Source organism: Molossus molossus, unplaced genomic scaffold (assembly GCF_014108415.1).
Source record: "Molossus molossus isolate mMolMol1 unplaced genomic scaffold, mMolMol1.p scaffold_m16_p_9, whole genome shotgun sequence".
NCBI lineage: Eukaryota > Metazoa > Chordata > Mammalia > Chiroptera > Molossidae > Molossus > Molossus molossus.
This window is the reverse complement of record NW_023425403.1, coordinates 16,276,671-16,304,641: the sequence shown is the minus strand read 5'-3', so window position 1 is coordinate 16,304,641 and position 27,971 is coordinate 16,276,671. Positions and strand designations below refer to the sequence as shown.

Here is a 27,971-nt window from a genome sequence, read left to right as displayed (position 1 = left end):
AAAACACCCAGTTGGAATAGCAAAAGGAAAAAATAATTTAAAAAATGAGAATAGTTTAAAGGACCTCTGGGTCAACATCAGTGTACCAATATTTGCATCACAGGGGTATGAGAAGAAGAGAGAGAACAAGGGAATCAAACTTTATTTGAAGAAATAACGACTGAAAACATTCCTAACCTGACAAAGAATATAGAAATACAAGGCTAGGAAGTACAGTGAATCACAAATACAGTGAACCCAAAGAGGCCCACACCAAGACACATCATAATTAAAATGCCAAAGGTTAAAGACAAAGAGAGACTCTTAAAAGCAACAAAAGAAAAGCAGTGAGTTGCATACAAGGGAGCTCCAATAAGACTATCAGCTGATTTCTCAACAGAAACTTTGCAGGCCAGAAGTGATTAGCATGAAATATTCTATCTTGTAAAGCAAAGACCTACAACCAAGATAGCTCTACCCAGCAAGGCTATCATTAGAAGGAGAGAGGAGTTTCTCAGACAAGAAAGAGCTAGAAGAGAGTCATCACCACTAAACCAGTACTACATGAAATGTTAAATGGAATTATTTCAGTAGAAAATAAAAGATCAAAAATAGGAATAAGAAAATATAGGAAAGGAAAAAATTTTCTGACAAAGGCAAACAGGAAAAGCAGTGGATCAACCAACTAAAAACCTAATACAAATGTTAAACGCAAAAGTAGGAAGGTCATGTATAATTACAACAATAAATTAAGGGATATACACATACTAAAGAAGTAAAAATATATATAATGACAAATACATAAATGTGGAGGGAGGGAATAAAAATTGTAGTGATTTTAGAATGTGTTCAAACTTAAATGACCATCAACTAATGCAGCCTGCTATAAACATAGCTTGGCATGTTTGAAGCATATGGCAACCACAAGCATAGATCTATGAGATATAGAAGAAATAAAGAGGAAGGAATCTAAACCCAACACTACAGAAAGTGATCAAAATATAAGAAAAGACAACAACAAAAAATAAGGAACAGAGAAAAACTACAAAAACAATAAAATGGCAATAACTATCAGTAATTACTTTAAATGTAATGCTCTAATAAAAACACATAAGGTGACTGAATAGATTAAAAAAAAAACAACAAGACCCATACATATGCTGCCTGGTTCTTCTGAAGCCTGGATAAAAGGAAGAATAAGAGTGGAGAAGAGTCTGACCTAACGGGCCCCCTTCTGCAGTAGTCATTCTGCCTGCTGTACTGCTGCACTCGAGGGTATAAGATCAGCACGTTCAATCGCCCAGAAATACCTATAGCAAGAAAAGCATTGCTGATTCCTAGGTTGTTTTCTTACCGATTTGAGTGGGACTTGTATAGAGACAATATATATATTTAGGAAAATGCACAAGTCATTAGTGTAGCTAAGTTCATTTTCATGACGAGAACACTCTAGATCAAAAAATGGAATGTAACCTGCACTACAGAAGCCAGTCCGTACCACCCTGTAGTACTGACCACATCACCCCTACCCACCCCATGAGGGTGTCCTGAGTTTCATGTACAGTGAATTTAAGAACTTCTCCCCTAAATCCAGGCTTGCTGCTAGTATTGCAGTAATAACATTGTTCCCAAATTACCTCCTTTTTATTCTCCTTCCTCTTGTTTTCTTGTTCTCTCCTCTCCCTACCAGCTTTCTCCTTTGCAATAAAACGTCGTGAAAATTTCTTCTGAAGAACTTTTCTAAGTTCCTCCTCAATGTTGAACTCCTTAAGCTCTAAGTTTACACTTTAGGGTGTCTCACCCTTCTTTCATAGGATTCCCGTTCTCTAGTGATTTCCTTGTCACACTATCCCTTTGTAACATGCTCTCCCCAGATCTGATCCGTAACTTACACAATGATATCTACAGTGATACCTCGGTTCTCGAACGCCTCGGTTTTCGACCAAATCAGGATTCGAGAAACTTTTGTCTTGGAATCCGAACAAATATTTGGAACTCGAACTTCCGAGTTGAGCCGAATGGCGTTCATTCGGCCCAGCGCGCCTTGCTTGCGTCATCAGTGTGAGTGCAGAGAGAGTCACGCTTTGTGGAGTCCGCTTTCCTATTGGGTTTCATTGCTTCGGTTCTCGAACAATTCGGTTCTCGACCGTCCTCCTGGAACGAATTATGTTCGAGAACCGAGGTATCACTTTACATTGAAATACCCTGTTACCAGGTCACCATCTTTGCAATCTTTTCCTTCGATCTCAGCCTACAGCAATTTCACCTTTATATTTCTCTAGAACACATAGCTAAATTCATAACCAAAATTATAGTCTTTACTAAATACCATGCAGCTTAGTAGCTAATTCTATTAACTTGATGTTGAACCCTGCAGCAGTTCTCGGTAAGATAGTAGTAGTGTTGCTGTTCACAGAGGCGGCGCTGACGCTCAGACTGCGGTCTCGGTCTGCGCGACCCGCAGCGTGAAGCACAGTGGCCTCGATGCACTTGGCGTCTGCGATGAGATCGCTGTGCACACGCACTACGTTTCCTTTTGAGCAAAAACACCATGTTTTATATTTACTTGTTTTTCTCATTGTATGGAGTACAGTATCTTCCACTGTTAAGTAACTGAATAGATATTTGCTGGATTTGTTTATTGATGAATGGATTGATTGATTCAAAGGCATTTGACTGGCCTATAGGCAATTTTACATTTTCAAAGGTTTGTGAGCAGCAGACTGATGAGAGTGGTGATTTCAGAAGATTTAGCTAGAATAGGATGTGCTCACTGGCTTTGTGACTGATGTAGGCAGAGACGTCAAGTGGAAACTTATATCATGAAGAATGGTTGTGTTATTGACAGAAGCAGGGAAGTCTGGCAAAGATAAGTTAGTTGTGGAGAATATTGACATTTATTTGAACGAATTTGATTTTAGAGTGTTGGGGTCATTCAAGTGGGATATATTTCAGTAGAAGTATCCAATTAGTAGTTACTCCATGTGGTGTGAAAACATACCCTTGGTTGGGAATAGGTCTTTCTTGCAGAAGAGCTGTTGACTATAAGAGTGTGAATCTTTCAAAGGAGAAAATGTAAAAAGAGAATAGAACTTTCATGGACAAATAAAGTAACCTATTTTTTTAAACTACATGCTGCCCTTATAGTGAACTCTTTAATAAACCTAAATATAACTGAAAATGCAGATTTTGTTAAACTCATATATCTCCAATTGAATGTAAATGTTCTATATTTATATTGATATAAATAAGGCAATATATATTTACTGTGAATTTGGACTTTAAACTAAAATTTTACTACATAGTCTATCACTTATAAAGTTAGTCTCCTTTTACATAAAACTCACAAGAAACAAAAAATACTGTTCTTCCTTCATAACATACCTAGGATTTTAATCACTTCTTACCACCTGCCATCAACATACTTTTAAGTACTAGCATACTCTGTCTGTATTATTATAGCAACCTGTCTCTGCTCCGCCATAGTCTACTCTCAGCATAGATCATGTTACTCTTTTGCTCAGAACCTTCCTAATTATGGCTTCTCGTGGGACTTGGCAAAACCTAGGTCCTCACCAACACATTGACCTTCCTGTTCCTTGAACGCTTTTCTACCTTAAGGACTTTGAACTGGTCCTATTCCCCCTGCCCTGTCCGTGCTTCCCCCAGATCAATGTGGCTACCTAATGTTCTTCGTGTACAGTTTATTTTACATTATGTATATGTCCATACATTATATATTCATATATCCCTTGTTTATACTGTTGTTGACTCTACCAGTTGCTCCCTGCCCTGAATGCACACACACACACTACAATAGCTAACACTACTGAAGGCTTACTTCATGTCATCCTTTCTAAAAGTTTTAAATTATTATAACAGCCTTGTTTTATGGATGAGGACACTGAGCCACAGGTTGGTTAAGTAGCGTGCCTGGTTCCACAGAGCGGGAATCCAGCCTCACAGCCCGTTCCACGCCAGCGCCCTCTACTGTTAGAGTGTGGTGCTTCTGTTGAAGGTGACTTGTGTTTGGGGTCAAGTTGTTATAGTAGAACCAGAAGTTGTATCTCAGCTTATTCCATACAAAATACTTCTCATAGACCTGAATTCACATGGATGGTATACTGATTAAATATAAAGATGAATGTTCTTCATTTGTAGCCTTGAAATAGTAAGCTTAAAGAAATAGAAAATTACACCGAGAATTGAATGTCATATTTGGCAGATTAGCAGGTTCAACTGGTAACATCCATCATTAGTTAAACCCATTCTCAAGGCTGCAGAGCCGGGGTACTGTCAGCTGTGCTATATGGGTCTAATATCTGAATCCTTATCGGTGTCATTTTTATTTCTTAGGCAGGTTTCATTTATCGTGCTGGCACTGTATTTCACATCAGATGTCAGAATGAAGTCTGATGTCCGAGACTGAGAGGCAGTGATGCTCCACACTGCTCATCAGAATGCTGTGGTCCTGGGCGAGTGGACAAAGCGGAAGGCGCTGACATCTAAAGCAGTTGGCATTAGGTGGACTAGAGAAAGTGTCATTCTTAGACGGTGTCAGGGAAGGTCTAGGAGAACTGGACTAGACAGCCTGTCATAGCAGAGCGTCCAGCTTGATGTAATGGGACTCTGACTCAGCAATATTTTGCTCAGATTGCAATCAATGAGTCAGTGACGTGAATAAATACAAAATACAAGTAATGATCAGGGGATGATCTAACATATGTTAAAAGGTTTATTGTGAAGAAATAATTGCTTGGCCACCCAGGGTATTTGTCATCTACATGAATATGCTTACATATATAGAATTATCAAAGCATTTACTGAGAATTGGAGATGTGGACATCCATTTTTACATATCAAAAAAGGAAAAGAAATGTTAGACAAGCTTTGAAAGAAACAGTGATTCTTGTTTATTTTTTATGTAAATGAATTTCAGAGTTTACTTGATAACATCTTTTTATCACCTAATAGCCCCATAGGTAACAAAAATCTGTCTGTACCAGGCAAATGAATTGCAGAGAGGTAAAATGGCTTTCCGGAGGAAATAGTTCAAATATGGGCAAAGCCAGATCAGCATACGGGAAAGCTCTGCTCCTAATGTAGTTCTGGATAAATTATAGGTGCAAAAATTTGGTGAAATGCAATGAGGATTTAATTTGTAACAGAGAATGATGTAACTTTTAAGCTTCATTGGTGGTTTTCTGCTGTTGTTCTTGCATCTTGGTTTTATAATAATGACATGAGAATATTAATCTTCCTTGATGTTTGATTTTTTCCCCTGGAGGTTAAAAGAGGGGGAAAAAAACTCCACACATTTTGATTATGTTATCCTTTTGATATATACCTGCTGTGATAGCTACCAGAGCTTTTAAAGCATTATAGATTTACATATTCAGTATCTCTCACATTAAAAGCTATTCAGTGGGATATTAAAGTGCTGTAGAATATAACAAATAACTTTTCATTTTGATCTTATTACTTTAGTTACAAAAGAAAATTCTGTTGAGCATAATTATACAATACATTAATGCATTTCAAGTTTTTTTTGTTACTGAATAAAATGAAATCTATAATAAGTCTAGAAATCTGTTGTTGTCAACAAAATATTAATTGCTAAAATTACCTAGAAGGTGAAGCACAGGACCTTTTAAATTTTTGCTGTAGACTCGGAAGAAACTTAGTCTTATTATGTTGTCATGTCTTTGTTCTCTTAGCATTTTGAAAGGACAGTAGGTATGAGAAGCTCACTGTTTCCCCTTGGCCATATTATCAGTTTTGTTCAAAAAAGTTAGAGGTGCTTCTTCAGACGTCCTGTATACCCAGTAACTGACCAGTGTCTGGGGCTTCAGGTAGCTTTAGATTACCCTAGAAGCGTTCCAGCCCTGCACTCTCCTTGCTAGCCGACCTTGTAGGGAGGGACAGTTATAATGACCAATTTTAGCATATTCTGTTTAGGATTACCTTAGTACTGATGGGAGGTTTCTGTGGGGTTTTAGTTGTCCTGTTTTGTTGTTACCCCCCCCCCCCCCCCAATGCATAGACTACCAGTCTTACTGACACTGTAATTCAGGTAAAGCTCATAGAAGAAGATTTCTCTACTCTGCTATCAGGGCTGACTACATTTTGTGGAGAAGGGCTTGATTCAGACCAAGCATATTCCACCCAGCCTGGGGCCACAGCTGTCCAAAAGCTGTCCACTGCTCCATGTCCCTGGTTAGGAGCTACTAGTCCATTTGATTCTTCCATTTCCAATGGGCTCAGTTTCTGCCTCTCTGTAGCTTCACTGTGGGTCTTTTGTATTCTACAGACTGTCTCAGAGCGCTGGACAGGATGGTTGAAGCGTGAGTGTGTAGAAGTGTGCTGTGATGGTATCTGTTGCTCACCTGCTGATGAGCATCGCGCAGTGTGGAGCCAGCGTGCTGCATAGGTTCGGGTCCATGGAGCCCTAATACTACATGTGCAATAGCAACCCTTCCTTGTTAGAAACAGAACAACTTTTACTAGTAAGGTGGTTTCTCTGAACATGTAGCAATTCTTTTATTATTAAAACAAACTTCTTACTAATAAGCTATTTTTCTCTGAATATGTAACCTTTCTGAAACTTCACAAAATGACACATTCCCCTCTTCCCATACAGCCTCTTGTAAAATGTAGGTATGTAGAAACGGCTTTCAGGGCAAATTTCTGGTCCTGCCACATACCTATTGCACATGAATCTCCAGAGATGGAGTCTAAGAATCTGTTTTTGTAAACAAACACCCCGGGTGAATTTCATGCACACACATTTTTGAGAATCACTGACCTAGGTTGAGTGGTCAACCTTTTAACCCTCAAGTAGGATAATTAAAATTGAAGAGCATGGCTAGGGTAGGTAAGGTTTCCACACTCCACATCAGTCATGCAAGTAAGTTCCATTGGAATAGGGCTAAAAAATGCCCTAAAATTGTAGTTAACAAGAGAGCAGGTCTTACTGCTGACAGCTGATCCACAAAATACTGTGAATGGCAACTGTCAGGTTTATCAGTGTTGTCACAAAGAACTATTTCGTGTATATTGTAATCATTTTTTAGTTCAAGCCAAATATTTAATGGAGTACTTAGGAATGTCAAGCACGAGATACATATAGCCTCTGGGGAAATCAAACACAGTGGGTCTTTGCCACCTGGAGGTAGGTAATACCTATTCTTATCTCTTCTTGCAGGCAAATCCAGAAAGTCTAGCCTAGTTATTGTCTGATCTCCGTGACCTCTGCCACTGGGGGAGCAGCCCAGCAAGGACTAGTGCTAACTCAGAGAGTCGGTGCAGGTCGAGGAATAAAAAGAAAACCCCTAAAGAAAGGGCTAGAGATACATAATGAACAAGAAATGGGAAATCTTGTATTAGAAATGTCAGAGTGACAAGTACCTTGGGATTTCAACTTGTTTTGTTCAGGAGCAGTGCTGACCGGGGTCCTTCCTTCCGGCACCTGCTCGACAGGAGCCTGCCTGGCTTCTGCACACGTCGTTTCTATTAAGGAGCCAGCGGACTGGTTCTCTCTCACGCAAGATTGTAGCATCACAGAGTGGAAAGATCCTAGGGCGCCTTTAAATATTTTTATTAATTTGAACACTAAAAAAGATAGTATATCTCAAAGGTTCAAAAGAATCCCTTCCTGGGTAGTAGTATTCCCAAAAAGAAACGGGAAAGGAGATAATAAAGATGATCTTATTTTGGTGTCTTGGGTGGTACCTTGGCACACAAAGGAGATGCAGGACTAGGGTGTCCTTCCCCTTCCTGCTGACTTCCATATTTTGAAACACCGTCGTATTTAGTTAGCCTGACATGGTAAAAATGATTGATTCTGTTGTTCACCGAAAGCGGTCCCTCATTTTGTCCAGCTTTGAGGAAGGCAGCAGCTTTTCTGCTGGCTGAGCGTAAACAGCCAAGATGAACTTTGGAGACGTACGTTCATTGAAAGGCAGTGATTTCTTAGCAAGTGCTGTCAAGGAAAATACAAGGTTTTCATTCTGTATTCTGTTTTCATGTTGATAGTAAATTACCGTGTTTCTGTTTTTCCACTATTGCAATACTTGTAAGTATCATATGCTAGACAATTGAGAGATTATCGCTTAAAAGATTTTCTTAAATTTCAAATGTATGTTATCATTGTACTGGGAGGCAGTAAATTAGGGATGAAAAGGCTAAAAGGATTCACACAGGTAATTTTTCATAATGTATGCCAGAAGGGGAAAGACAATGGGAAGAAAGAAAATGTACGTGTTGTTTTGTGCTGATTTGACTCAAACTGCATGGAAAGGTTGGACAGAAAGAATCCAGGTAGATGTTGAAAGGTAACCGTAGCCTAGCTGTTGACAAGCTCTTAGGTCATTTTGTGACCATGTATTTTAAAATGAAAGCAAGGACCTAAAAGTTCACTTGGGTGGATTTGACCTTGGACTAAGACAAATCGTCATTTGGGTAACACCCACCTATATCTAATTCTAGTTTTATTTGTTTGCCATTTTCTTGGTGTCATAGATGATTTTAAACACTTTACAGTTTTTAAAATTATCAACATCACTTTCATCTCTCTGGGATTGGCCAAACACACTTTTTATTTACGAAATTTATACCAAAGCAGAGATACCAGTATATATTTTGTCAATGAATAAGGGAGAAATAACTGATTTGAATCCTGTATATTATTGTGTTCAGAAGAGTTATTTCCTGGCTTGTATATATTACTGAACATTTTATACTGTTTGTGTTACTCTTTGGTTTTACTTGAAAAGCCATTTAACTAAATCAGTCGTCGTTAGGGTTTGTCAGATGGGTTGGTTGTTTATATCTTGCTTTTGCTCCATGGCTAATAATTTTAATATTAGCTGGGTATGTAAGAGACTTGAATAAGAAGTTTTTAAAAAATGATTCACTGGCAGACTTATTTTACTGTTATTGATTAATGATAGTCATAAATCAATGGACCTTATGCTCATCTGTGAGTCATGTGACTAATAGATAACATTTATTGACTACTTTTGGGTTTTCAGCCTGATACGAAGTAATTTACTTGTATTATCTAATTCACTTTTCACATTTTGTTTTTTCCATTGTACAGTTGACCAGTTTGAGGCTTAGAGTAATTTTGTCCCAGGTCACACCTGTGGCAGACCCAGGATAAGCGTACCAACTCAAGACATTTTGATTAAAATCCATTTTATAAACTGCCCTACTACCCTGTTTCCTTGGTAAAATCAATTTCAGTGTTTTTATTTCACAGATTAAGAAACTTAGACTCAAATGATTGAACTGACTAAGATTAACAACTCGTCTCTTAAGTTGAACGCATAGGATCATTGCTAAAACCAAGACAGTGGCTCTTCAGTTCAGTGTGCTCTCCGTTACAGAGGTGCCTTCCTGCGCAGACGACACGCTGGTCGTCCCACGGGCCATTGCTGTTTTCAGAATATTTAGTGCATAAAAGGACTCCTTAATGATGACTCACTGCCAACACAATTAAAATAATATTGAAAAAGCAGAGCATAGTGACCGATTTTACTTTCTCAGAATTTAGGAATCAAGAAAAGGGAATGAGGTTTCTTTTAGCTTCTGACATGTACTATATGTAGCTTATTTTCCTTTTCCTTTTCTGATACTGTCATGTAAGAGCTTTTAGGACCACTGTAGTAAACAAAATATACTAATTTATTTTAAAGTGTGTTACTTTAAAGTCTGTAAGTGTATTACTCATGTATTATTTATATTATGCAATGCAAACTTTGAATCATCTAATTTTTCTTCTGTATAAAATTGACTTTTAAGTCACGGTAATGAACTTTCTGATAAAGTAACATTTACTAATCATTCCTTTATTTGATTTTGGTTCATAAACTCTATGAAGTATTCAGTGGACTGGACAAGGGAGGAATATTCATATTAATGGTTTGTCCAACCATTTGTCTCCATGGAGAAATAGATATGTATCCAGTACAAAGGACATGCAGATTTTCTTCTTGACTAGTCATCTGATCTGCAATTGAACTGTGGTTATAAAAGCAAGTTAAATATGTATGTATTTAAAATTAAATTACCATTTTACTAATATCTCTCTTATCAGTATTAGTAAAAATCAGAGAGAGAAAGAGTATAACTGAACATCATGCTAAAGCTGTAAAGGAATTTCATTGCTTATTACTTACTCCATAAAAGATTTTGAAAGTGCACATATCAGTTAAAGCTATTTTAAGAACAGCTTAAAATTGTGGACTTCAGCTCAATCTTAATTAGATTAAATCATTGTAGTAGGTGCCCCTAAATGAAAGATGACTTCCTAAGGTCAATCCTTAAGATTTCCGGAATGCGCATTTGTCCTTTTATTCTTGTCCTTTTAAGCTCATATGGCTTTTTGTATATGCCAATGATTTCCTTGTTGCACTTTGCTAGACAAAATGTGTTCTCACAGTTTGAATGTGTAAACTCGTGAGACCCTAGTTTTTAGAGATTTTTGTTGGTTTTCTGTTTTTGTTATGCAGGATCACCATTGTCTGAACCAGTGCCTGGGACATAATAATTGCCCAGTGAAATTTTATTGAATGAATTCTACTTTATTAAACCCTGAAGTCTTTTTAGTATCTGGTCTTAAAGTCATTTTGATAACTGAAGAGGATAACAGACAAATGTTAGTACAGATTCAGTTCACTACATTCATGTGTTAAGATAAAATGAATGTGTGAATGGCATTTAAGTATGCCTATCTGATGTTTAGAAAATAAAAGTAGCTTGTTTGGAATAGACTTTAAAATGATTTATCCATGGTTATTTTTCATTATTCACTAAAGAGAAAACCAGGTACTGTGCTAATTACTTAACATGCTTTTTTCTTACTTGATTTTTAGGATAATATTTTGAGGAATGTCTTCCTATTCCTATTAACCATGAGGTCATTGAGGTTAAGAAATGTGTTTGTAGTTACACGGCTAGCAGGTAGCAGAGTCAGACTGTCTACAAGCCTTTACTCTGTGCTGCCTTATACAAGAAATAAGCCATAAACACTGTAGATTTGTTATAATGAGATGTTAAGTCTTTAAGGACCAAGTGTGAATTCTTTTTCATCCAGCTATATTTTTTAATTAGTTGGAGATATGTAAGTGCTCTGGTCTTGTGACTGGAAGCAAAAAATAAATTTAATGATATATTTTCCTCACACATTTGAGAAAGAATCGGAGGGTTCTGGTAGGGTAATGATAGAATCTGATTAGTTTTAATAGGATTAATCTGACAATTAGACTGTAGGGTGGAGGAAGAGAGAACAAGGGGGCTGTTCCAGTAATGTAGGGAGGACATGGCTGCTTGGACCATTGGTGAGTTGGTCTAACCCCAGGCTCCTTGTAGGTGGCAATAAGTGGTTGAATTTGGAATGGATTTTGAAAATAGAGTTAACATGATTTTCTTGATGATTGGTGACAGTAAATGGAGGGAGGGAGGAGAGAACAAACAAGAATGTTTTCAAGGTTTTGGCCTAAATAACTGGAAAAATTAAGTTGCTGTTTCTGAGATTGAAAGGGGGAGAAGGTCAAAATGGTTTTGACCATTTTAGTTTTACATTTCCAAGTAGAGTTTATTAATGAAGACTGTAAGATTACCAAATGGAGGTGGACATATATCACCAATATACAAGTGTTGGAGTGGGCTGGGCTGGAGATATAAAGGTAGAAATCATCAATGTAGAAATGATAATTACAGTCATGGGATTGGATGAGAACACCTAGGAAGGTTGAATATAGAGAAAGGGTTTAAGTCTGTGCAGCTCTGAGTTACTCCAGAGTTTAGAGTTAGGATGATGAAAGGGAACAGCCAAGGGGCCTGCGGAAGAGGAGACAGTGAACTAGGAGACTCTCGAGTGGCATCCTGTTACTCAAGGGAAGAAAACATTACAAAAAAAGGAGAGGGATCCCATGCAGCAGATCTATCAGATCAAGTCAAGGAAGACTGAGATACTTCCACGGAATATGGAATGTGGAAGTCCACTGATGACTTTGACCAGAGAAGATTCTTTTAAAAATGTTTGAAACCATTCGCCTAGAAAATATCTAAAGTTCTTGCTTCTCTAAACCTGTGATTCTCATACAGGCTGCCATCTCTCAGCCTGCCAGGATCGGTGCAATGCAGTGAACCTACAACCACACGCTGTTTGGAGTGAGAGGGAGCTTTGCAAGAGAGCAAAATGCTCCAGATCTCTGGATGCAGTCCCATTTATTTGCAAATTGGTACCCTCAGGTTACAAGTGGATTTATGTAAATTATATCCTTGAGATGGCATTACTGCAAACCATACACCCTATACACCCTAGCTTTGTCTCTTGCTTTTTATGGGAAGAGACCTTGAAGCCAAAAGATAACAAACCCTTATTTGCATGCAAATGAAGCACCCAATATGCCTGGGCGGGCCAGGTTCCGCCCCCCCCCCCCCCCCCGCCCCGCTAGGATTCTGAGAATTCATTAACACAAGGTTGAGAGTGCTTAACACAAGGTTACAAAATATCTATCTTCCAACTCCCCAACCCTACATAGGCAAACCACCTTCTAGTCATTATAAAAACTAGCTATGATAATCCAGTATTGTTCTGTTCAGATATTTCAATCAGTCATACAAATGTTGACTTTAGTTACTTTAATGATCATTGTTTAATTATATGATTGCCAGATAAGGCTTTTATAAAATGTCTCACTTGATTTCTTTCTTGTCTTTTGATGTTATATGGTGGAAAAGGCATGAACCTTGGAAGTCATTAGACCCAGGTTTCAGTCCAAATTCCACCAATTACTAGTTGTGTAATCTTAAGCAAGTTAATTTTTTCAAAGCCCAGTTTCCTCATTTGGAAGATGACAGGATGATAACTATTTTATATTGTGGTTAAGAAGATACACTATGGTAACATACATGAAGCATCCAGTCAAGTGTCCAGTAAATAACAAGGTAGTGTAATGAATAAGAATATGGGATCTGAAATCGAAGAGACCTAATTTCAGATCCCAGCACTCACATGTACTAGATGTGAAAACCTGGGCTAGTTTCTTCACTTCTCTTAAACTTTAGTTACTTTGTCTATAAAATGGCTTTAATAAAAAATGCCTACCTTGTAGATTTATTATAATTAAATGAGATATTGCATGTATAACTGTTGTGTCTTACACAAAATGAGTGCTTGATAAATGGAAATGGTAGCTATTATTATTAGTACTTGGTATGATTCTATTTGCTGTTATTCTTGCTGTTACAATTATTAGAATAAAACCTTCATTTCTTAGTTCTGAGGGTCTTCGTTTCCAATCAGACTTGAATTGATGTCAAGCATAGCTTACAGTATTTGTTTTGCTATGTTACTGTCATTCATTACTAATGTTAAGAGCCTTAAATAATTAGCCGGCAGCTAGGTTATGACCTTCAAAGCGGTACTTGTCTTCATATAGGGACATTTAAATAGATAGAATCAGAAGAAAACATGTCTAAATAGGATGCCTAAGAAGTTGCAATGTGAATGGACCAGAAACAGCTGTCTTTTGGCAAGTTTGCTTGAAGCTGTGCTTAAAGAATCTGTCTTACTACGCCTTTGAATGAGGCAGCTGCACTATGAAAGTCCTAAGAAATCTGAGATGGAAAGAACTGCAGATCAGAATATAAAGAACAGCCTTTGATGAAAATACCAAGACAGAAGTAATGGAAAAGAGAAGACTTTCTACACTTCAAAGAGATAGTAGGAACCATCTAATTTTGTTCCTAATTTTATGAAGGAGAGGCTATTGAGTATCTAAAACAGTTGGTGATGTATTTAGTGTTAAAACCAAGAAAGAATAATTTTGTAACTCTTAAATACTCTCTCCTGTAAAGCATAATGCTCTCATCCATATGTATTGTCAAAAATAAAAACAAAGGACAATTTTGAGAGGACCAAAGTGGTCCTTCTCAAATGACAGAGATTATTCTTCATATGTGATATAAAATTGAGGATATCGTAGCAGTTATTTTATTCTCCAGAATTTTTTTTATGAATGGAAAACCTAGGAAAGGACTTTTATTTAAAGAAACTGCAAAGCAACTAATTTTCATGAGAGATGAACAGCTGAAATACTGTTGAAATCAGGTTTTCAGAAGCAAAATATCCTAGATGGAGATTTGTGGCAGATTTTCTATAATCTGACAATAATCCAGTTATTACTAGGCATGTAAAACTATATTTCTCAATGAGCTGAAACAGCTTTAATATTGACATTTTAAAAAGCAGTTAAAATGCTCTAATGAAATGAATGCAATTATACAACTACCTTATTTTAAAAATTTTGATAATGTGGAAAAGAGTGATTTAACATTTGATAGGTCATTTTTTACTTATTTTAATGGATAAAGAATCGGTAAATTTAGCTGCTCTAATTTGTATCTGTATGCTATCAATTACACTTTGCACTAACTGGAAAAAATTTTACATTGTGTGCATGTGTTTGTAGTAAACCTTTGAACAAGATATAAGTTTACTTTGATATCAAGTTGCTTTCTATAGTTTTCAGTAATATCAGCCACTGTTATTTTCATGTTATATATAGTTAACTAATAATCATTTCATTCAAAACAATTATAAATTTAGCGTAGTTGATAGATTTTTCCATTATCTTCATGATGTAAAACTACAACATTTAAACAAAAAAATTCCCTTTTTTTTCTGATTGTAATTTTGCTCCTTTGTCTCATTTTTTATAGAGCTACATTCACGGAAGCAGCCAGGCTCAGTTCGTGGCAGAGTCGCACATTATTCTGGTACTAAGTATCCTTTAAAGTGCTGATGGATTGAAAAAGACAAAACCAAGTGCTATGGAGTTAATTCTTTTCTTGGTAATAAATACCAAGACTTATAAAGACGTTACATTTTAAATTTGCTCTGTGAAATTTTCTACTTTCTATGCTAATTTCCTATTATAATTTTTGTTTTTCTCCTGAATATTCTCTTATTTACCAACTGTTGAATTTTAAAGTATAGCTTTGCTCTGCATTGATTTTCTCTGACTAGAATTTACTTGTGAAGTTTGGATGGTTTTCCCCATAGGATCTTAATAGGGAGAAAAAAGTGTCCTATAATATAAAAAGCAAGATGAAAAACATTACCTTAGTAATGGTAACCTTAAATATTATGATCAGTCAGAAGAGGGAGATGTAGGATAGTCAGAAATCTCTTTTTGGAACATACCGGACACATTGTTTTGAATCAGATAATTCAGTACAACTCTGGCTTGGGGGTGGAAGGGTCAGGAAGAAGGTATCGGAATAGGAAGGGGGTGTGTTTCAAGTGTCTAAACAAACTGAATATTCTCAGAATGAAGTTACTTTTGGGGCAAACAACTGTATTTTGGAGTCGTTTAAGTTTTATTTTTGGGGGGTAAAGATAAGTATAGTTTTATGTTTGTTTATCTTCACACAAGGACACTTTTGCATTTTATCTTCAGATAGAGTGGGAGGGAGAGGGAGAGAAACACTGATGTGCAAGAAACACATCAAGTAGTTGCCACATGATCCCAACCAGGGCCGGGTACAAACTGCAACCGAGGTACGTGCCCTTAGTGGGAACTGAACCCGGGACTCTCTGGTCCACAATCCAACATTCTAACCGCTGAGCCAAACCAGCCAGGGCTGTTTTTTTGTTTTGTTTTGTTTTCTTTTAAATTATTTTTATTAATTTGTTTTTGTTACAGATGTGTCTCCTTTTTCCCTCATTGACACCCTCCTCCCCACCCCCCTGCCCCATCCCCAGATTTGTTGTCTATATCCATGGTTATGCATACATACATGCACACAAGTTCTGTGGTTTATCTCCCCACCACCCCAACATCCTACCTCTATGTCTCTGGGTCAGTTTTGTCCATCAGTTTGTTTAGTTCATTATATTCCACAAATAAGTGAGGTCATTTGATAGTTGTTTTATCTCTGCTTGGCTTGTTTCGCTTAGCATAATACTCTCCAGGTCCCTCCATACCATTTCAAAGGATAAGAGATCTTTCTTTCTTACAGCTGCATAGTACTCCATTGTGTATATGTACCACTGCTTTTTTATCCACTCATTTACTGATGGACACTTGGGTTATTTCCAGATCTTAGCTATTGTAAATAGTGCTGCTATGAACATAGGGGTACATATATTCTCTCTGATTGGTGTTTCAGGTTTCTTAGGGTATATTCCCAGAAGTGGGATCACTGGGTCAAATGGCAGTTCAATTTTTAACTTTCTGAAGTAACACCATAGTGTTTTCCACAGTGGCTGCACCAGTCTGCATTCCCACCAGCAGTATACTAGAGTCCCTCGTTTAAAGTTTTGACCTAGGAAATGAAGCTGGAGTAGAGAGATTATAAGACTCCATTTTATATTTCAGTGTCTTTCTGAAACTCACTGAGCCACACTGACCGTCTTTTTCCTCTCTCCCAGTTCTCAACATTTTTATTCCTTCCACACTTGACCACACATACTTGGTGCATACATGGAACTGTATATATCTGTAGTCCATTTCTTGCTTGTCTACTTAATTACCCATATCCTTTATGGCTTCAAAATTAAGAAGCTACTATGATGAGTGTTTGTTCTACTCTGTCTCATAGATTGAATTTGGAAATATCTATATTTGAGAAAACATTCTCAAGTTTTGTGATTTTCATCAATAACTACAAGGTTTTCTGTGTTTCAACTTTAATATGGTAAGAGAGTAATATGTACTTTCTGCATATCAGAGGGGCTTTAGGTGAGAAAACGAAATATTTGCAAATATGTTTATAGGAACATCTTCGTATTAAAAAATATGGGCAAGGCCATATTTACTTTTATTTTACCTTTTAATTATAAAAATGTTATCTATGAAGCAAAATACATTTGTGTTAAAGTACAATAGTAATAAACAAAGTATTTATTGCAGGTAACTTTTTAGCTCTTATTTATATATAAATATATATTCTTTTCTATCATATTTCAATTCATGATGTAACATTTTAGCAGCGCACTGTATTCAAAGCAGCTAGTCTGTTAAACACATCAGGAGTTCCTAGCAAAAGGAAGGAAAGCTCCATTGTACAGAAGGTATTCTCCAAGGTTCCATTTCATGGCTCATTGACATGAAGCTGAGATTTAGGATGCAAAGAAACTTCATAAGCAGGATGAAGTCTGCCCTGTAGAGTTTTAACAGTGATACATAAAAGAATTACAAGTCCCTGCTCTCTTATGTTACCAGTAATTATTTATTGCTTTATTTCATGTTTTATTTTAGAGATATTTATGAAAAAGAAATTTTAAAATTATCAGTAAAAGTTAAAAAGAAGCCATTATGTAATACTTTGATTTTACTTTTATTTGGAAGAGTCTGCTAATTTTTTAACTCACCATATTTTTTCTCTCTTAAAATTTATGTGTGTATTTTTTCCCTTATGAAAAAAAAAAAAGTAAATTCCAGATGGTTACTTTTTATTCATCTGTAGAGACCATTTCTGCCTTTTGGTTTCTTCTTCCTAATTTAGTAAGCCAGATGATTAGATGCAATTGCATATACAACATCTTTTTGAAAAACACCTAAGAACAGATGGAGTTGTTTGATGTCATAGGTTATAGATTTATATTTACTATAAGTAATATGTTTCTCCCTGTTAGTAGTGTCTTATTTTCTGTGTCTTATTTAGGGGATAAAAGAACATCCTAAGTAATCTATGAGAGAAAGCTATATGAAAAAAAATCTTATATAATCCTATAATCCTTTATGTTTTCCCAGTAAAGTTTTTATTTGCTTATTTTTTTATATTGTTGACATTATTACATTCTTCTAGCTGCCCACCAGCTCTCACTCCATCCAAGGCCTTCACCACACTCTTGTCTTTGTCCATGGGCTCTGCCTGGATGCATATACGTGTTTGGGTTAATCTCTTTCTTTTATTTATTTTTTATACAGTTATGTTTCCATACCTGATGTAAATTATATATTTGCCATTTACAGGAAAGTAGACTGATGGAGAAATAAGTATAATGCAGTATGACAAATGCAGTATGACTGTGCTCGGGAGCAGCACGCCAGGAAGGGCACCCGGGGGCCTAGAGTAGTTGAACGGACTTTGCAGTTTCATTTTGCTACAGTGGCTAAAGAAGCTTCTCTGTCAGAGAATAACTGAGGGAGAATATTCCAGTAGGAGGCAGGCACAACAGGTACAAAATCATAAAATGAGAGAGAGTATTCCTAAATTGTGAAGAGGAGATGGTGAGAGGTTACTTTGGCTGAGTGAAAATGTACACAGGCCCAGCCAAGAAACTTGAACCTTATCTGAACTCACCAGGATACAGTCTGTGTGTGCCAGTGGGTACAGGACATGTGAGTTACTGGATTGGCTTTACTGCCAACTATATAAACTCTGACCTGTCCCATAAAGAAAATGGCATAGATAAATATCAACTAGAAGTAAAAGTGCTAATATAAAAGGCAGTAGTTATACTAGCAAGAATTTTAAAATATTTATATGTATATATATATTCTTATAAAGATCACATTTGCTTTTTAAGAAAATATTTGTTTTCCATTTATCACGAAAGAGTGTTTTATTCTGCATTTGTTTTCAGTCTGTGATAGAGAAAAATGCTTCTTTTATTTTAATGTGTTATATCTAAGAAAAAACATTTTATAGAGAAAATTAATGATGGATGCAAGTTGAAGATAATGTTAGATTTAGATCCCTTTAAGTCTTCTATAATGTGCTAATATATTTTTCAACATCTGTTCTCGTTTATCTTTAAATTGGCAATCATGGCTGTCTTCCTAGGAGCAGCCGCGGACTTAGCATCCTGTGCAACTGAGAATAAATTATAATGCAATGCAAATGCATTTGTTATTAGTTCAGTAGGATTCCCAGGGCCTCTGGGTATTGTATATGATTTACTCAAACAGCAGCTTCTTTTTTATGTGGGATCATGTCAGTGTTCTGACTTTTTAAGCAATAGGATGATGATTGGCAGGATCAGCAGAGAAACTGCGGAGTCTGCAAGTAGTTGATATATTGTTATAATGTTAATACAAATGTGCAAAGTAATACATGGAATATGCCAAGCAATACACGTGTGTGTGTGTGTGTGTGTGTGTGTGTGTGTGTGTGTGTGTAGGCATAGGCATTAACAATCTCAGAACAATAGAACAAGTCTCGGAAACATCATAGTTTATCCACTATATATTTACATCTCTTACACTCTTTTAATGTTAGCGCTCTTTAATAAGGCACAGCCAAATGGCTGCAGCCATCACTTTAAAGACAGAAATGCATCTGTTACTCCGGAGTTAGACATAGAATCTCCCAGATTTCCAGGGGCTTTCATTAGTCAACCTTCTACCCAATGAAAGAAGCCCTTCACATCAACTCTGACAGATGAGCACTTAGCTTCTTCCTCTGTCTAAAAATTAATCCTTTATCTAAAAGTTTTTATTTTACAAATGTGAATTGTTTTCTGAAATGATAAGTATTATGTAGGCTCTTTTTTTTTTTTTAATCCAAAACATTTTGTTTTCTTTGATACCATGGAACTTAAGTTCAGTAATTCTCCATACTCAAAGGCCTTAAGATAAAAGAGAAAGAGTTGGTGAGTTTAAATCCATATTTGTTTAATTCCTATATCTTAATTTTGGCCATCAAGCTTAAAGTAGGTTCATGGATCATTTCTCAGTACTTCAGAAACATTCTGAGGGTGAAATCATGCTTATTTTCTGACCCTACTGCTTTCTCATAAAATTGTTTACTTTGGGGTTGTACACAACCTGTATCTAGTCATATCTTTGCTTTAAACTTTCTACTTTAGAGTTATACATAGACATGTACACAGGTTTACAAAGTTTTGATTTTTTTTATTTTCAAGTAGTAATAAAGCTAACTTTTTCTCAGATATATAGTTTATAGTCTCTTTGATACTACCTTCAATCCTCCATAGCAGGGGTTGGCAAACTGGGACCTGCAAGGGCCAAATCTAGCTTATCTACCCTTTTATAAATAAAGTTTTATTGGAACACGATCAGAACCATTTAATTATGTGTTGTCTGTGATTACTGTGCACTGCAGCAGCAGAGTTGAGGAGTAACAATACACCATACAGCTGGCAGAGTTGAAAATATTGACCTTCTGGCCTTGACAGAAAAAGTTTACAAACCACTGCTCTGTAGGATATAAATAATAGAAAATAAAAACCCACAACCTTACTACCCCAAGATAATTGCTATTAACTTTTTCTTTCTTTCTTTCTCTGCATTTTTCTTCTTTCTTATTTGTTTTTAAAAACATGAGATATAATTATGTACTTTTTATTTTCATTTGGCAAAATTATTTTTATGCTTAGTGTAACTGCATATGTTAAAATAGTTCTTCTGTTCTCTTACTCCTCCTTGATTATCATTTTCGTCTGTGCTGTCATTCTACTTCAAGGTTTTCTGGTTTGCAACCTTCGCTCACTAGTTTCGTGACTTTCAGCCAGTCATGCAGACCTCTCTGGGCTCCAGGGTGTGTAACGGAGGATAATGATGGATGTCCAAGAGGACTGGCTAGTGGGTAAGACAGTAAACAAAACAGGTTCTGCCCTTTTGGGGGCTAACATTGTAGTGGTGGGAAAAAGACAGTAAGAAAGGTGTGGAATCTGAAATTTCTTTCGAAACATGTTATAGAGATCAACAAAGCAGGGTAAGAAGTCGAGAGGCTGGAGGCTACTCTGACAAGATGTCCTTTGAGCAGAAGCCTGAAGGAAGACGGTGAGTCATGTGGATCCTGGGAGAAGAGCATTGCAAGCAGAGGAAGAGCAAGGGCAGAGCTTCCGAGGCAGAGGGCTGTATGTTGGAAGAACAGCAAGAACAAGAATGAAAGCAAACAGACAAGAAGTCTAGGCAGTGGGGCAGGATGAAATCATGCATGGCCTTGAGGCCATTTGGAGGTCTTTAGATTTTACTCTGAATGAGGTGTAAATCTAGTGTTCTGAGTAGAAAAATGACATAACTTTAACAATATTAGAAAGAAACAGTGTTCTTAAAACTTAGGGGTATGGTCTGGCCAATGTGGCGCAGTGGAGTGGGCGGCGTCCCATGGACTGAGAGGTCCGTCAGCAATGGATAGGTCCTCCAGACAGAAAATCAACAAGAGAAGAAGTTCAGCAAACTTAAGAAGATTGAAATTATACCAACAATCTTTTCTGACCACAGTGGTATGACATTAGAAATCAAGAGGAAAGCTAAAAATCTACAAATATGTGGAAACTAAACAACACATTTCTGAACAATCTGTGGGTCAAAAAGAAATCAAAAAGGAAATAAAAACAAAAATGTGAAAATGGAAAAATCAACATATCAAAATTAATGGTATACAGAAAAGCAGTTCTGAAAGGAAAGATTATGTCGATAAATGCATATGTTAAGAAGTTAGAAAGATCTGAAGTAAACAACCTAACTTTACATCCTTAAGGAACTAGAACAACAACAACAAATTAAGCCCAACATTAGTGAAAGAACAGATTAATAGAGATCAGAGCAGAAATAGTGAAATGTAAACCAGAAAAACAATTGGAAAGATTATGGAAATTAAAAGCTAGTTTTTTAAAAATAAAATTGACAAATCTTTAGCTAGACACTTCTATGAATAACTGTATGCCAACCAATTCCATAACCTAAAAAAAATGTATACATTGCTAGAAAGTTCAAAGGAGGAAGAAATAGAAAAATCTGAACAGATCAATGATGAGTAGAGATATGGAATCTGTAATCAGAAACCTTCCAACACAGAAAATAATCACTCAAGAATTCTACCAAACTTTCAAAGAAGAATTAATACCAGTCCTTCTCAAATTATTTCAATACTCTGACGAGTAAGGAACACTTCCAAACTCATTCTGTGAGGCCATTATTACCCTGCTACCAAAATCATATAGGGACGCCACACAAAAAAAATTATAGATCAATATCCTGATGTATATAGATGCAAAATTTCTTAACAAAATATTATCAAACCAAATTCAAGAGCACATAAAAAGGATTGTACACCATGACCAAATAAGATCTGTCCCTGGGATGCAGGCATGGTTCAACATATGAAAATCAATACATGTAATATAGAACATTGATAAAATGAAAGAAAAAAATCACATGACCATATCAGTAGGTACAGAAAAAGATTTGACAGAAATGCAACATCCTTTCATGATAAAAACCCTCAGCAGACTGGCTATGGTCAGAACATACTTGAACACAATAAAGGCCATATGTGAGAAACCCACAGCGAACAGTGTAGAAAAATTAAAGGAGAAAAATGGAAATATTTTCCAAGATCAAGAACAAAAACAAGGATGCCCACTCTCAGCCCTCTCATTCAGGATAATACTGGAAGTCCTGGCTAGAGCATTTAGGCAGGACAAAAGAAATAAAAGGCATCCAAATTGGAAAGGAAGAAGTAAATTTGTTGCAATTTGCAATTGATATGATCTTATATGTAGAAAATCCCAACGATTCAACCAATGGAACTAATCAATGATTTCAGCAAAGTTGCAGGATACATAATTAGTTACATTTCTATACACCATTGATAAAACATCTCAGAAAAAGAAAAGAAAATTGCCCCATTCACAATAGCATAAAAAAATAAAAAGAAATACTTAGGAATAAATTTAACCAGGGAAGTGAAAGATCTGAACAAAAACTACAAGACTGCCGAAAGAAATTGAATGAAACACAAGTGGAAAGACAGCCGTGTTCATCAATCAGAGCAATTAGTATTGTTAAAATGCCATCTTCCAAAAGCCATCTACAAATTCAGTGTAAGTACCATCAAATTATACCAAACATATTTCCATAATAGAAGAAACAGTTCCAAAATTCCATACAGGACCACAAAAGGCCCAAAGCGTCGCCAAAGCAATCCTAAGGAAAAAGAACAAAGTTAGAGTTATCACATTTCCAGATTTCAGACTCTACTAGAAAGCATAAAAACAGTATAGTACTAGCACAAAAGTAGACACATAGACCAGTGGAACAAAATTAAACCCCTGTATATACAGTCAAATGATAATTGACAAGAAAGCCAAGAATACTCAATGTGGAGAGTCTCTTCAACAAACGGTGTTGACGAAACTGGATAAACACATGAGGAAGAATTAAACTAGACCTCTGTTCTTACACCACTCACAAAAATTAACACAAAATGGATGAAAGACTTAAACATAGCATCTGATACTATAAAACTCCTAGAAGAAAACATAAGGAAAAAGCTCATCGACATTGGTGTTGGCAGTGATTTTTTGGATATGTTACCAAGATCCAAAATCAACAAATGGGACTATTTAAAATTTAAAAGCTCTACACAGCAAAAGAAACAAGTAACAAAATAAAAAGGCAATCTACAGAATAGGGTAAATTTTTACAAACCATATACTAGATAAGGGGTTAATATCCAATGTATATAAAGAATCCCTGCAACTCAGCATATTTTAAAAATCCAGTTAAAATGGGCTGAAGAACTGAATAGACATTATTCCCAAGAAGACATCCAAAGGTCAACAGGTACATGAAAAGATGTTCAACATCACTAATTTTCAGGGAAATGTAAATCAAAACCACAATGAAATATTACCTCACACCTGTTAGACTGGATATCATTAAAAAGACGAGATATAACAAGTGTTGGTGAGGCAGTGGAGAAAAGGGAACCTTCATGTACCACAGTATGTGCTATAGGTAGGAGTGTAAATTAGTGCAACTACTATGGAAAACAGTATGGAGATGTCTCAATAAATGAAAAATATAACTACCACATGATCCAACAATCCCACTTTTGAGTATTTATCTGAAGAAAACAAAGACACTAATTTAAAAAGATATATGCACCCCCATGTTTATTGCAGCATTATTTACAATATGGAAACAGTGTGTGTGTCCATCAATAGATGGATGAAGAAAATGTGATAACGCACACACGCTTATACAGAGGAATGTTATTCAGCCATGAAAAAGGGAGACATCCTGCTATTTGCAACAACATAGATGGACCTTGAACACGTGTCCAGTGAGATAAGTCAGACACACAGAATGACAAGGTCATAATATCACTTATATGTGGAATCTAAAAAAGCCAAACTTGTCAAAACAGAATAAAATGGTGGTTACTAGGGGCTGGAGGGGCTGGAGGATAAGACAAATGTTTAAGGACACAAAGTAACAACAGGTGTTCTATAAGTCAGAGATCTGATGCACAGTATATTGAATATTGACATCAATATTATACTATAATCAAACTTTCTAAGAGTATTGAACTTAATTATTCAATTATATATAACATGATAGAGGTGCTAAATGTCACTACAATGGCAATTATATTACAGTACAGTATACAAGTGTATAAAATTAACATGTTATATGCCTTAAATTTATACAGTGTTATATGTCAAATATATTTATTTTAAAGAAAAAAAGAGAGATGGCTTCTATTGCATAATAGTTAAAATAAACTGATGAACAAAGCAGATCCAGAGCATAGAAGAAGGGAACAGACTGACAGACCTCAGAGGGAAGGGAGGGGTGGGATGGAAAGAGATAAACCAATGAACTTATATGCATAACCAGTGTGCACAGACAGCAGTGCAGTGAAGGTGGGGTTGTAGGGGGGACGGTGTCAATGGGGAAAAAAGGAGGGACTTCTGCAATACTTTCAACAATAAAGATAAATTTTTAAAAAAAGCAAATGGGCTTTGTGCTCTGATAGCCTCGGCTTGAATTCTGGCTCCAGCACTAAACACCTTGTCCCAGTTATTTAACTTCTTCTGCAAGTTGTATTATCACAGTTTATAAACAAGAATAAACCGGTACCCACTTCACAGCGTTGCTATGGGGCTTGATGCGAGGGCTGAATCCGTGACAGTGCTTAGCCAGCTGCCTGCAGGGTCCCATAGCATCAGCCCTTTCGGTTAAGTCTTTGGTCCGTTGAATTTTGTAAATCATGTTTTCCCCAGAAAATCGTGCCACTCCCCCCATGATTTTATAAATGAAATTTCAGAAGCTGCTTAGCAGACCAAGTCAGAAAATTAATATTTTTATTTATAATACCTACATAAGGTCATATAAAAAGTCATTTATATTTCATATATTTGCAGGTGTGTCATAATTAAAATTTAGAATCCTGTATTTATTTTTAGCAGATCAAATATGTACAATTAAATGTGTAGCTTAAAATTTATACATGAGTAAAAAGGGTGTTGCCCGAGAAAGATGAAAGGCGAATCCTAACTTAACTTCTTATTAAGGACTTAACAGCAGTTTCATCTGTCTGCTCCAGAGACCTAAGCAGTAAAAATTACCTACATAGGAACATTACCGACACAGAAATTACTTACAAACTTTAAAATTTTTTCTATCATTATTAGCTCTGTCCTATCACTACCGAACATTACTGACACAGAAATTACTTACAAACTTTAAAATTTTTCCTATCATTATTAGCTCTGTCCTATCACTACAAACTCCAGGGGATTTATATCAGTAGACTCTCCAAAACACCTTAAGAATAATGAACCCTTAATGTCCACAGATGTATCATACTGGTAGCATGAAACATTCATTCTCTTACATTATTCTCTCAGGCCATCACTGTGTAATTGAAACTCAATATTTTAGTAATTATCCAAATTTAATTTGCTTTCTAACTGAGTACAATGGATCCCTAAAAGTTGAGTGGTATTAAATGCTATATATGCATTTTGGGTGGGGAGTGGGGTCGAGGGTGGGGGTGATGGTATTGCGTGGGGCTGAGAGCCACTTTTTCTCATATTCCATTAGGCTTCTGACCAAACTTGCTTGGTTTTATGCTGAATATATTTTAATTTTCTATGATTTGCCAATGTAGTGTGTCTTTGTGACTCTAGCGCGTATCCTTATGTATAACATGAAATGTCATGATTGGTTTTGAGACTCCGTATAAATTAAATGCACTGGAATTTCAGAGCATTTCAATTACCTGCAAAATCTCACAAGGTTTTAGGTTATATGTTTAAAAAATTAAGGTAGATTTAAATACACAAAGAACGATACGTTTATTTTCTATGAAGAGAATAAATCACGTTTACCTCTGTGCATTTGTAATTTGAACATTCTGGAAAAGAACACATTGTGCTCAGATCCAGAAAAATTAAAAGATTTCATTTGCATCTGTTCCTCCTGTTTCCTTGACAATTACTATAGATGCTGCTATCACCATGGGGATGGTTCTTCTAAATGAAGCAGCAACATCCAAAGGAGATGTTGGAAAAAGACGGAGTAAGTCTCTGAGTTGGTATATTTGTAATGTTGTTTTAGACTTACGATTCATTTAAGTCAAATGGGAAATGTAAAAGTACTTTGTAAACAAACTTCTAAAGAAATGTTCTGGTTTGAGGAAGGTTGCAGTGCTTTTTACTTTCTTCTATTTCTTAGATGTGTGCGAATAATTAAAAATATATTTCTTCCAAATGGGATTGGGTGACTTTCTGTGTACTTGCACTTGAAGGAGACTGCTCCTCCCCCTGGCCAGGGCTGCTCTGGCCCATCCCCACCGGAGCTCTCGCCTCCCGAGTAATGGGCACCCCACGGGGAGAGATGGGCAGTTGTGGGGGAGCCTTAGAAGTTTTATGGTCAAACAATATGTCCTCTATGCCACGAGAATGCATTTCTGAACCCTTTTTAAAACCCAGAATTTATGTAGGAGGAGCACAGGTCCCTGAGTAAGACTAACAATTCATTAGGAAGTTTAAAGAATAATTACTTAAAAGTTTAAAATAGAAGACTGGTTTTCTTTATGGAATTGCAGCTAGGGTGACATGTATGTTAGTACACCATAGTGATTTCTAAATACTTACGTATCTTAAGTGTTGAAATGTTTTGGATGTAACGTACAGTTTAGTTTACCCTGTTTTCAACGATGTTCTCTATCCACCCTCGTAAAGAAACTGAGAAGCAAACACATTCCTTTGTTAGTTAAGCATTGTTCAGATAAAGCATTGTAAGATATATCTTTTGAGTAAACAGTATGATGCTTTGGGGATTCACAAATAATATTTATGAGGACAAATCTTATGTGATGATATATTTATCACATGTCCTGTCATATCAGTGTAAGTAATAGTACTAAGTGTGTATTAATATTTTTTTAACCTTTTTTTCTTTATTGATTTTAGAGAGGGAGAGAGAGAGAGAAACATCGATGAGAGAGAACATTGATTGGCTGCCTCCTGCACGCCCCCCACTGGGGATCGGGGCCCACAACCTGGGCATGTGCACTGACTGGGAATCGAACTGGTGACTTCTTGGTGCCTGGGTCGATGCTCAGCCACTGAGCCACACCGGCCGGGCTGTATTAATATTTTAATCTCATAATGTCTATGATATTGAGTTTAAAAAATCACTAATTTCGACTTCCCTCTTCGTAGATATCTCTATCATTCTCCAATTTCCACCATCAAATTATTTATTCATGTGTGTGTGTGTGTGTGTGTGTGTGTGAGAGAGAGAGAGAGAGAGGAAGAGAGAGAGAAAGAGGAAATATATTTTTTAATTATTCCTTCTTTATTGTAGTGGGGCTTTTATTTTGGAAGTAATACAACCACTGCAGTTGTTATTGACCAGGTCACAGTGCTCCTGTGTCAGTCCAGTGCTGTCTTCCTCCAGGTGTGTTGTCCGAGGCGGGCTGCAGTGGTTCACATAGGAATTGCCGCTCCCCCACCCCTACCCCCACACACACTGCTGTCCCCGCCCTTCCCCAAGTGCAGGTACTTGGGTTGCATTATTGTGTTCCACTGCAGAGAATCAAGTCAATATATTGTTTCACATGCTCACATATTTGGAGCCTCCTTTCCCACTGAGCATGGCCAAATGAGGCTACTAAGAGAGGCGAAGAGAGTGCAAAGTGGTTTACTCAGCTTCTGAAAAGCTTTTTAAAAAAAGAAATGTAGAGGAAAACAAATATTTGAT

General features: G+C 36.5%; 1 protein-coding gene across 2 annotated transcripts in view; it reads left to right on the top strand.

Moving 5' to 3' along the window:
• TUSC3 (tumor suppressor candidate 3) overlaps nucleotides 1-27,971 on the top strand; it is a 132,192-nt gene that overhangs the window by 88,536 nt on the left and 15,685 nt on the right. The window contains exons 7-8 of one of the 2 annotated variants that reach the window (XM_036250007.1): nucleotides 14,713-14,776; nucleotides 26,208-26,282. In XM_036250007.1, the coding sequence (XP_036105900.1) occupies nucleotides 14,713-14,776; nucleotides 26,208-26,282 (139 nt within the window). Of the gene's footprint in view, nucleotides 1-4,335; nucleotides 4,414-14,712; nucleotides 14,777-26,207; nucleotides 26,283-27,971 lie in introns of those variants that run through there. The other variant, XM_036250008.1, reaches the window with a different exon arrangement.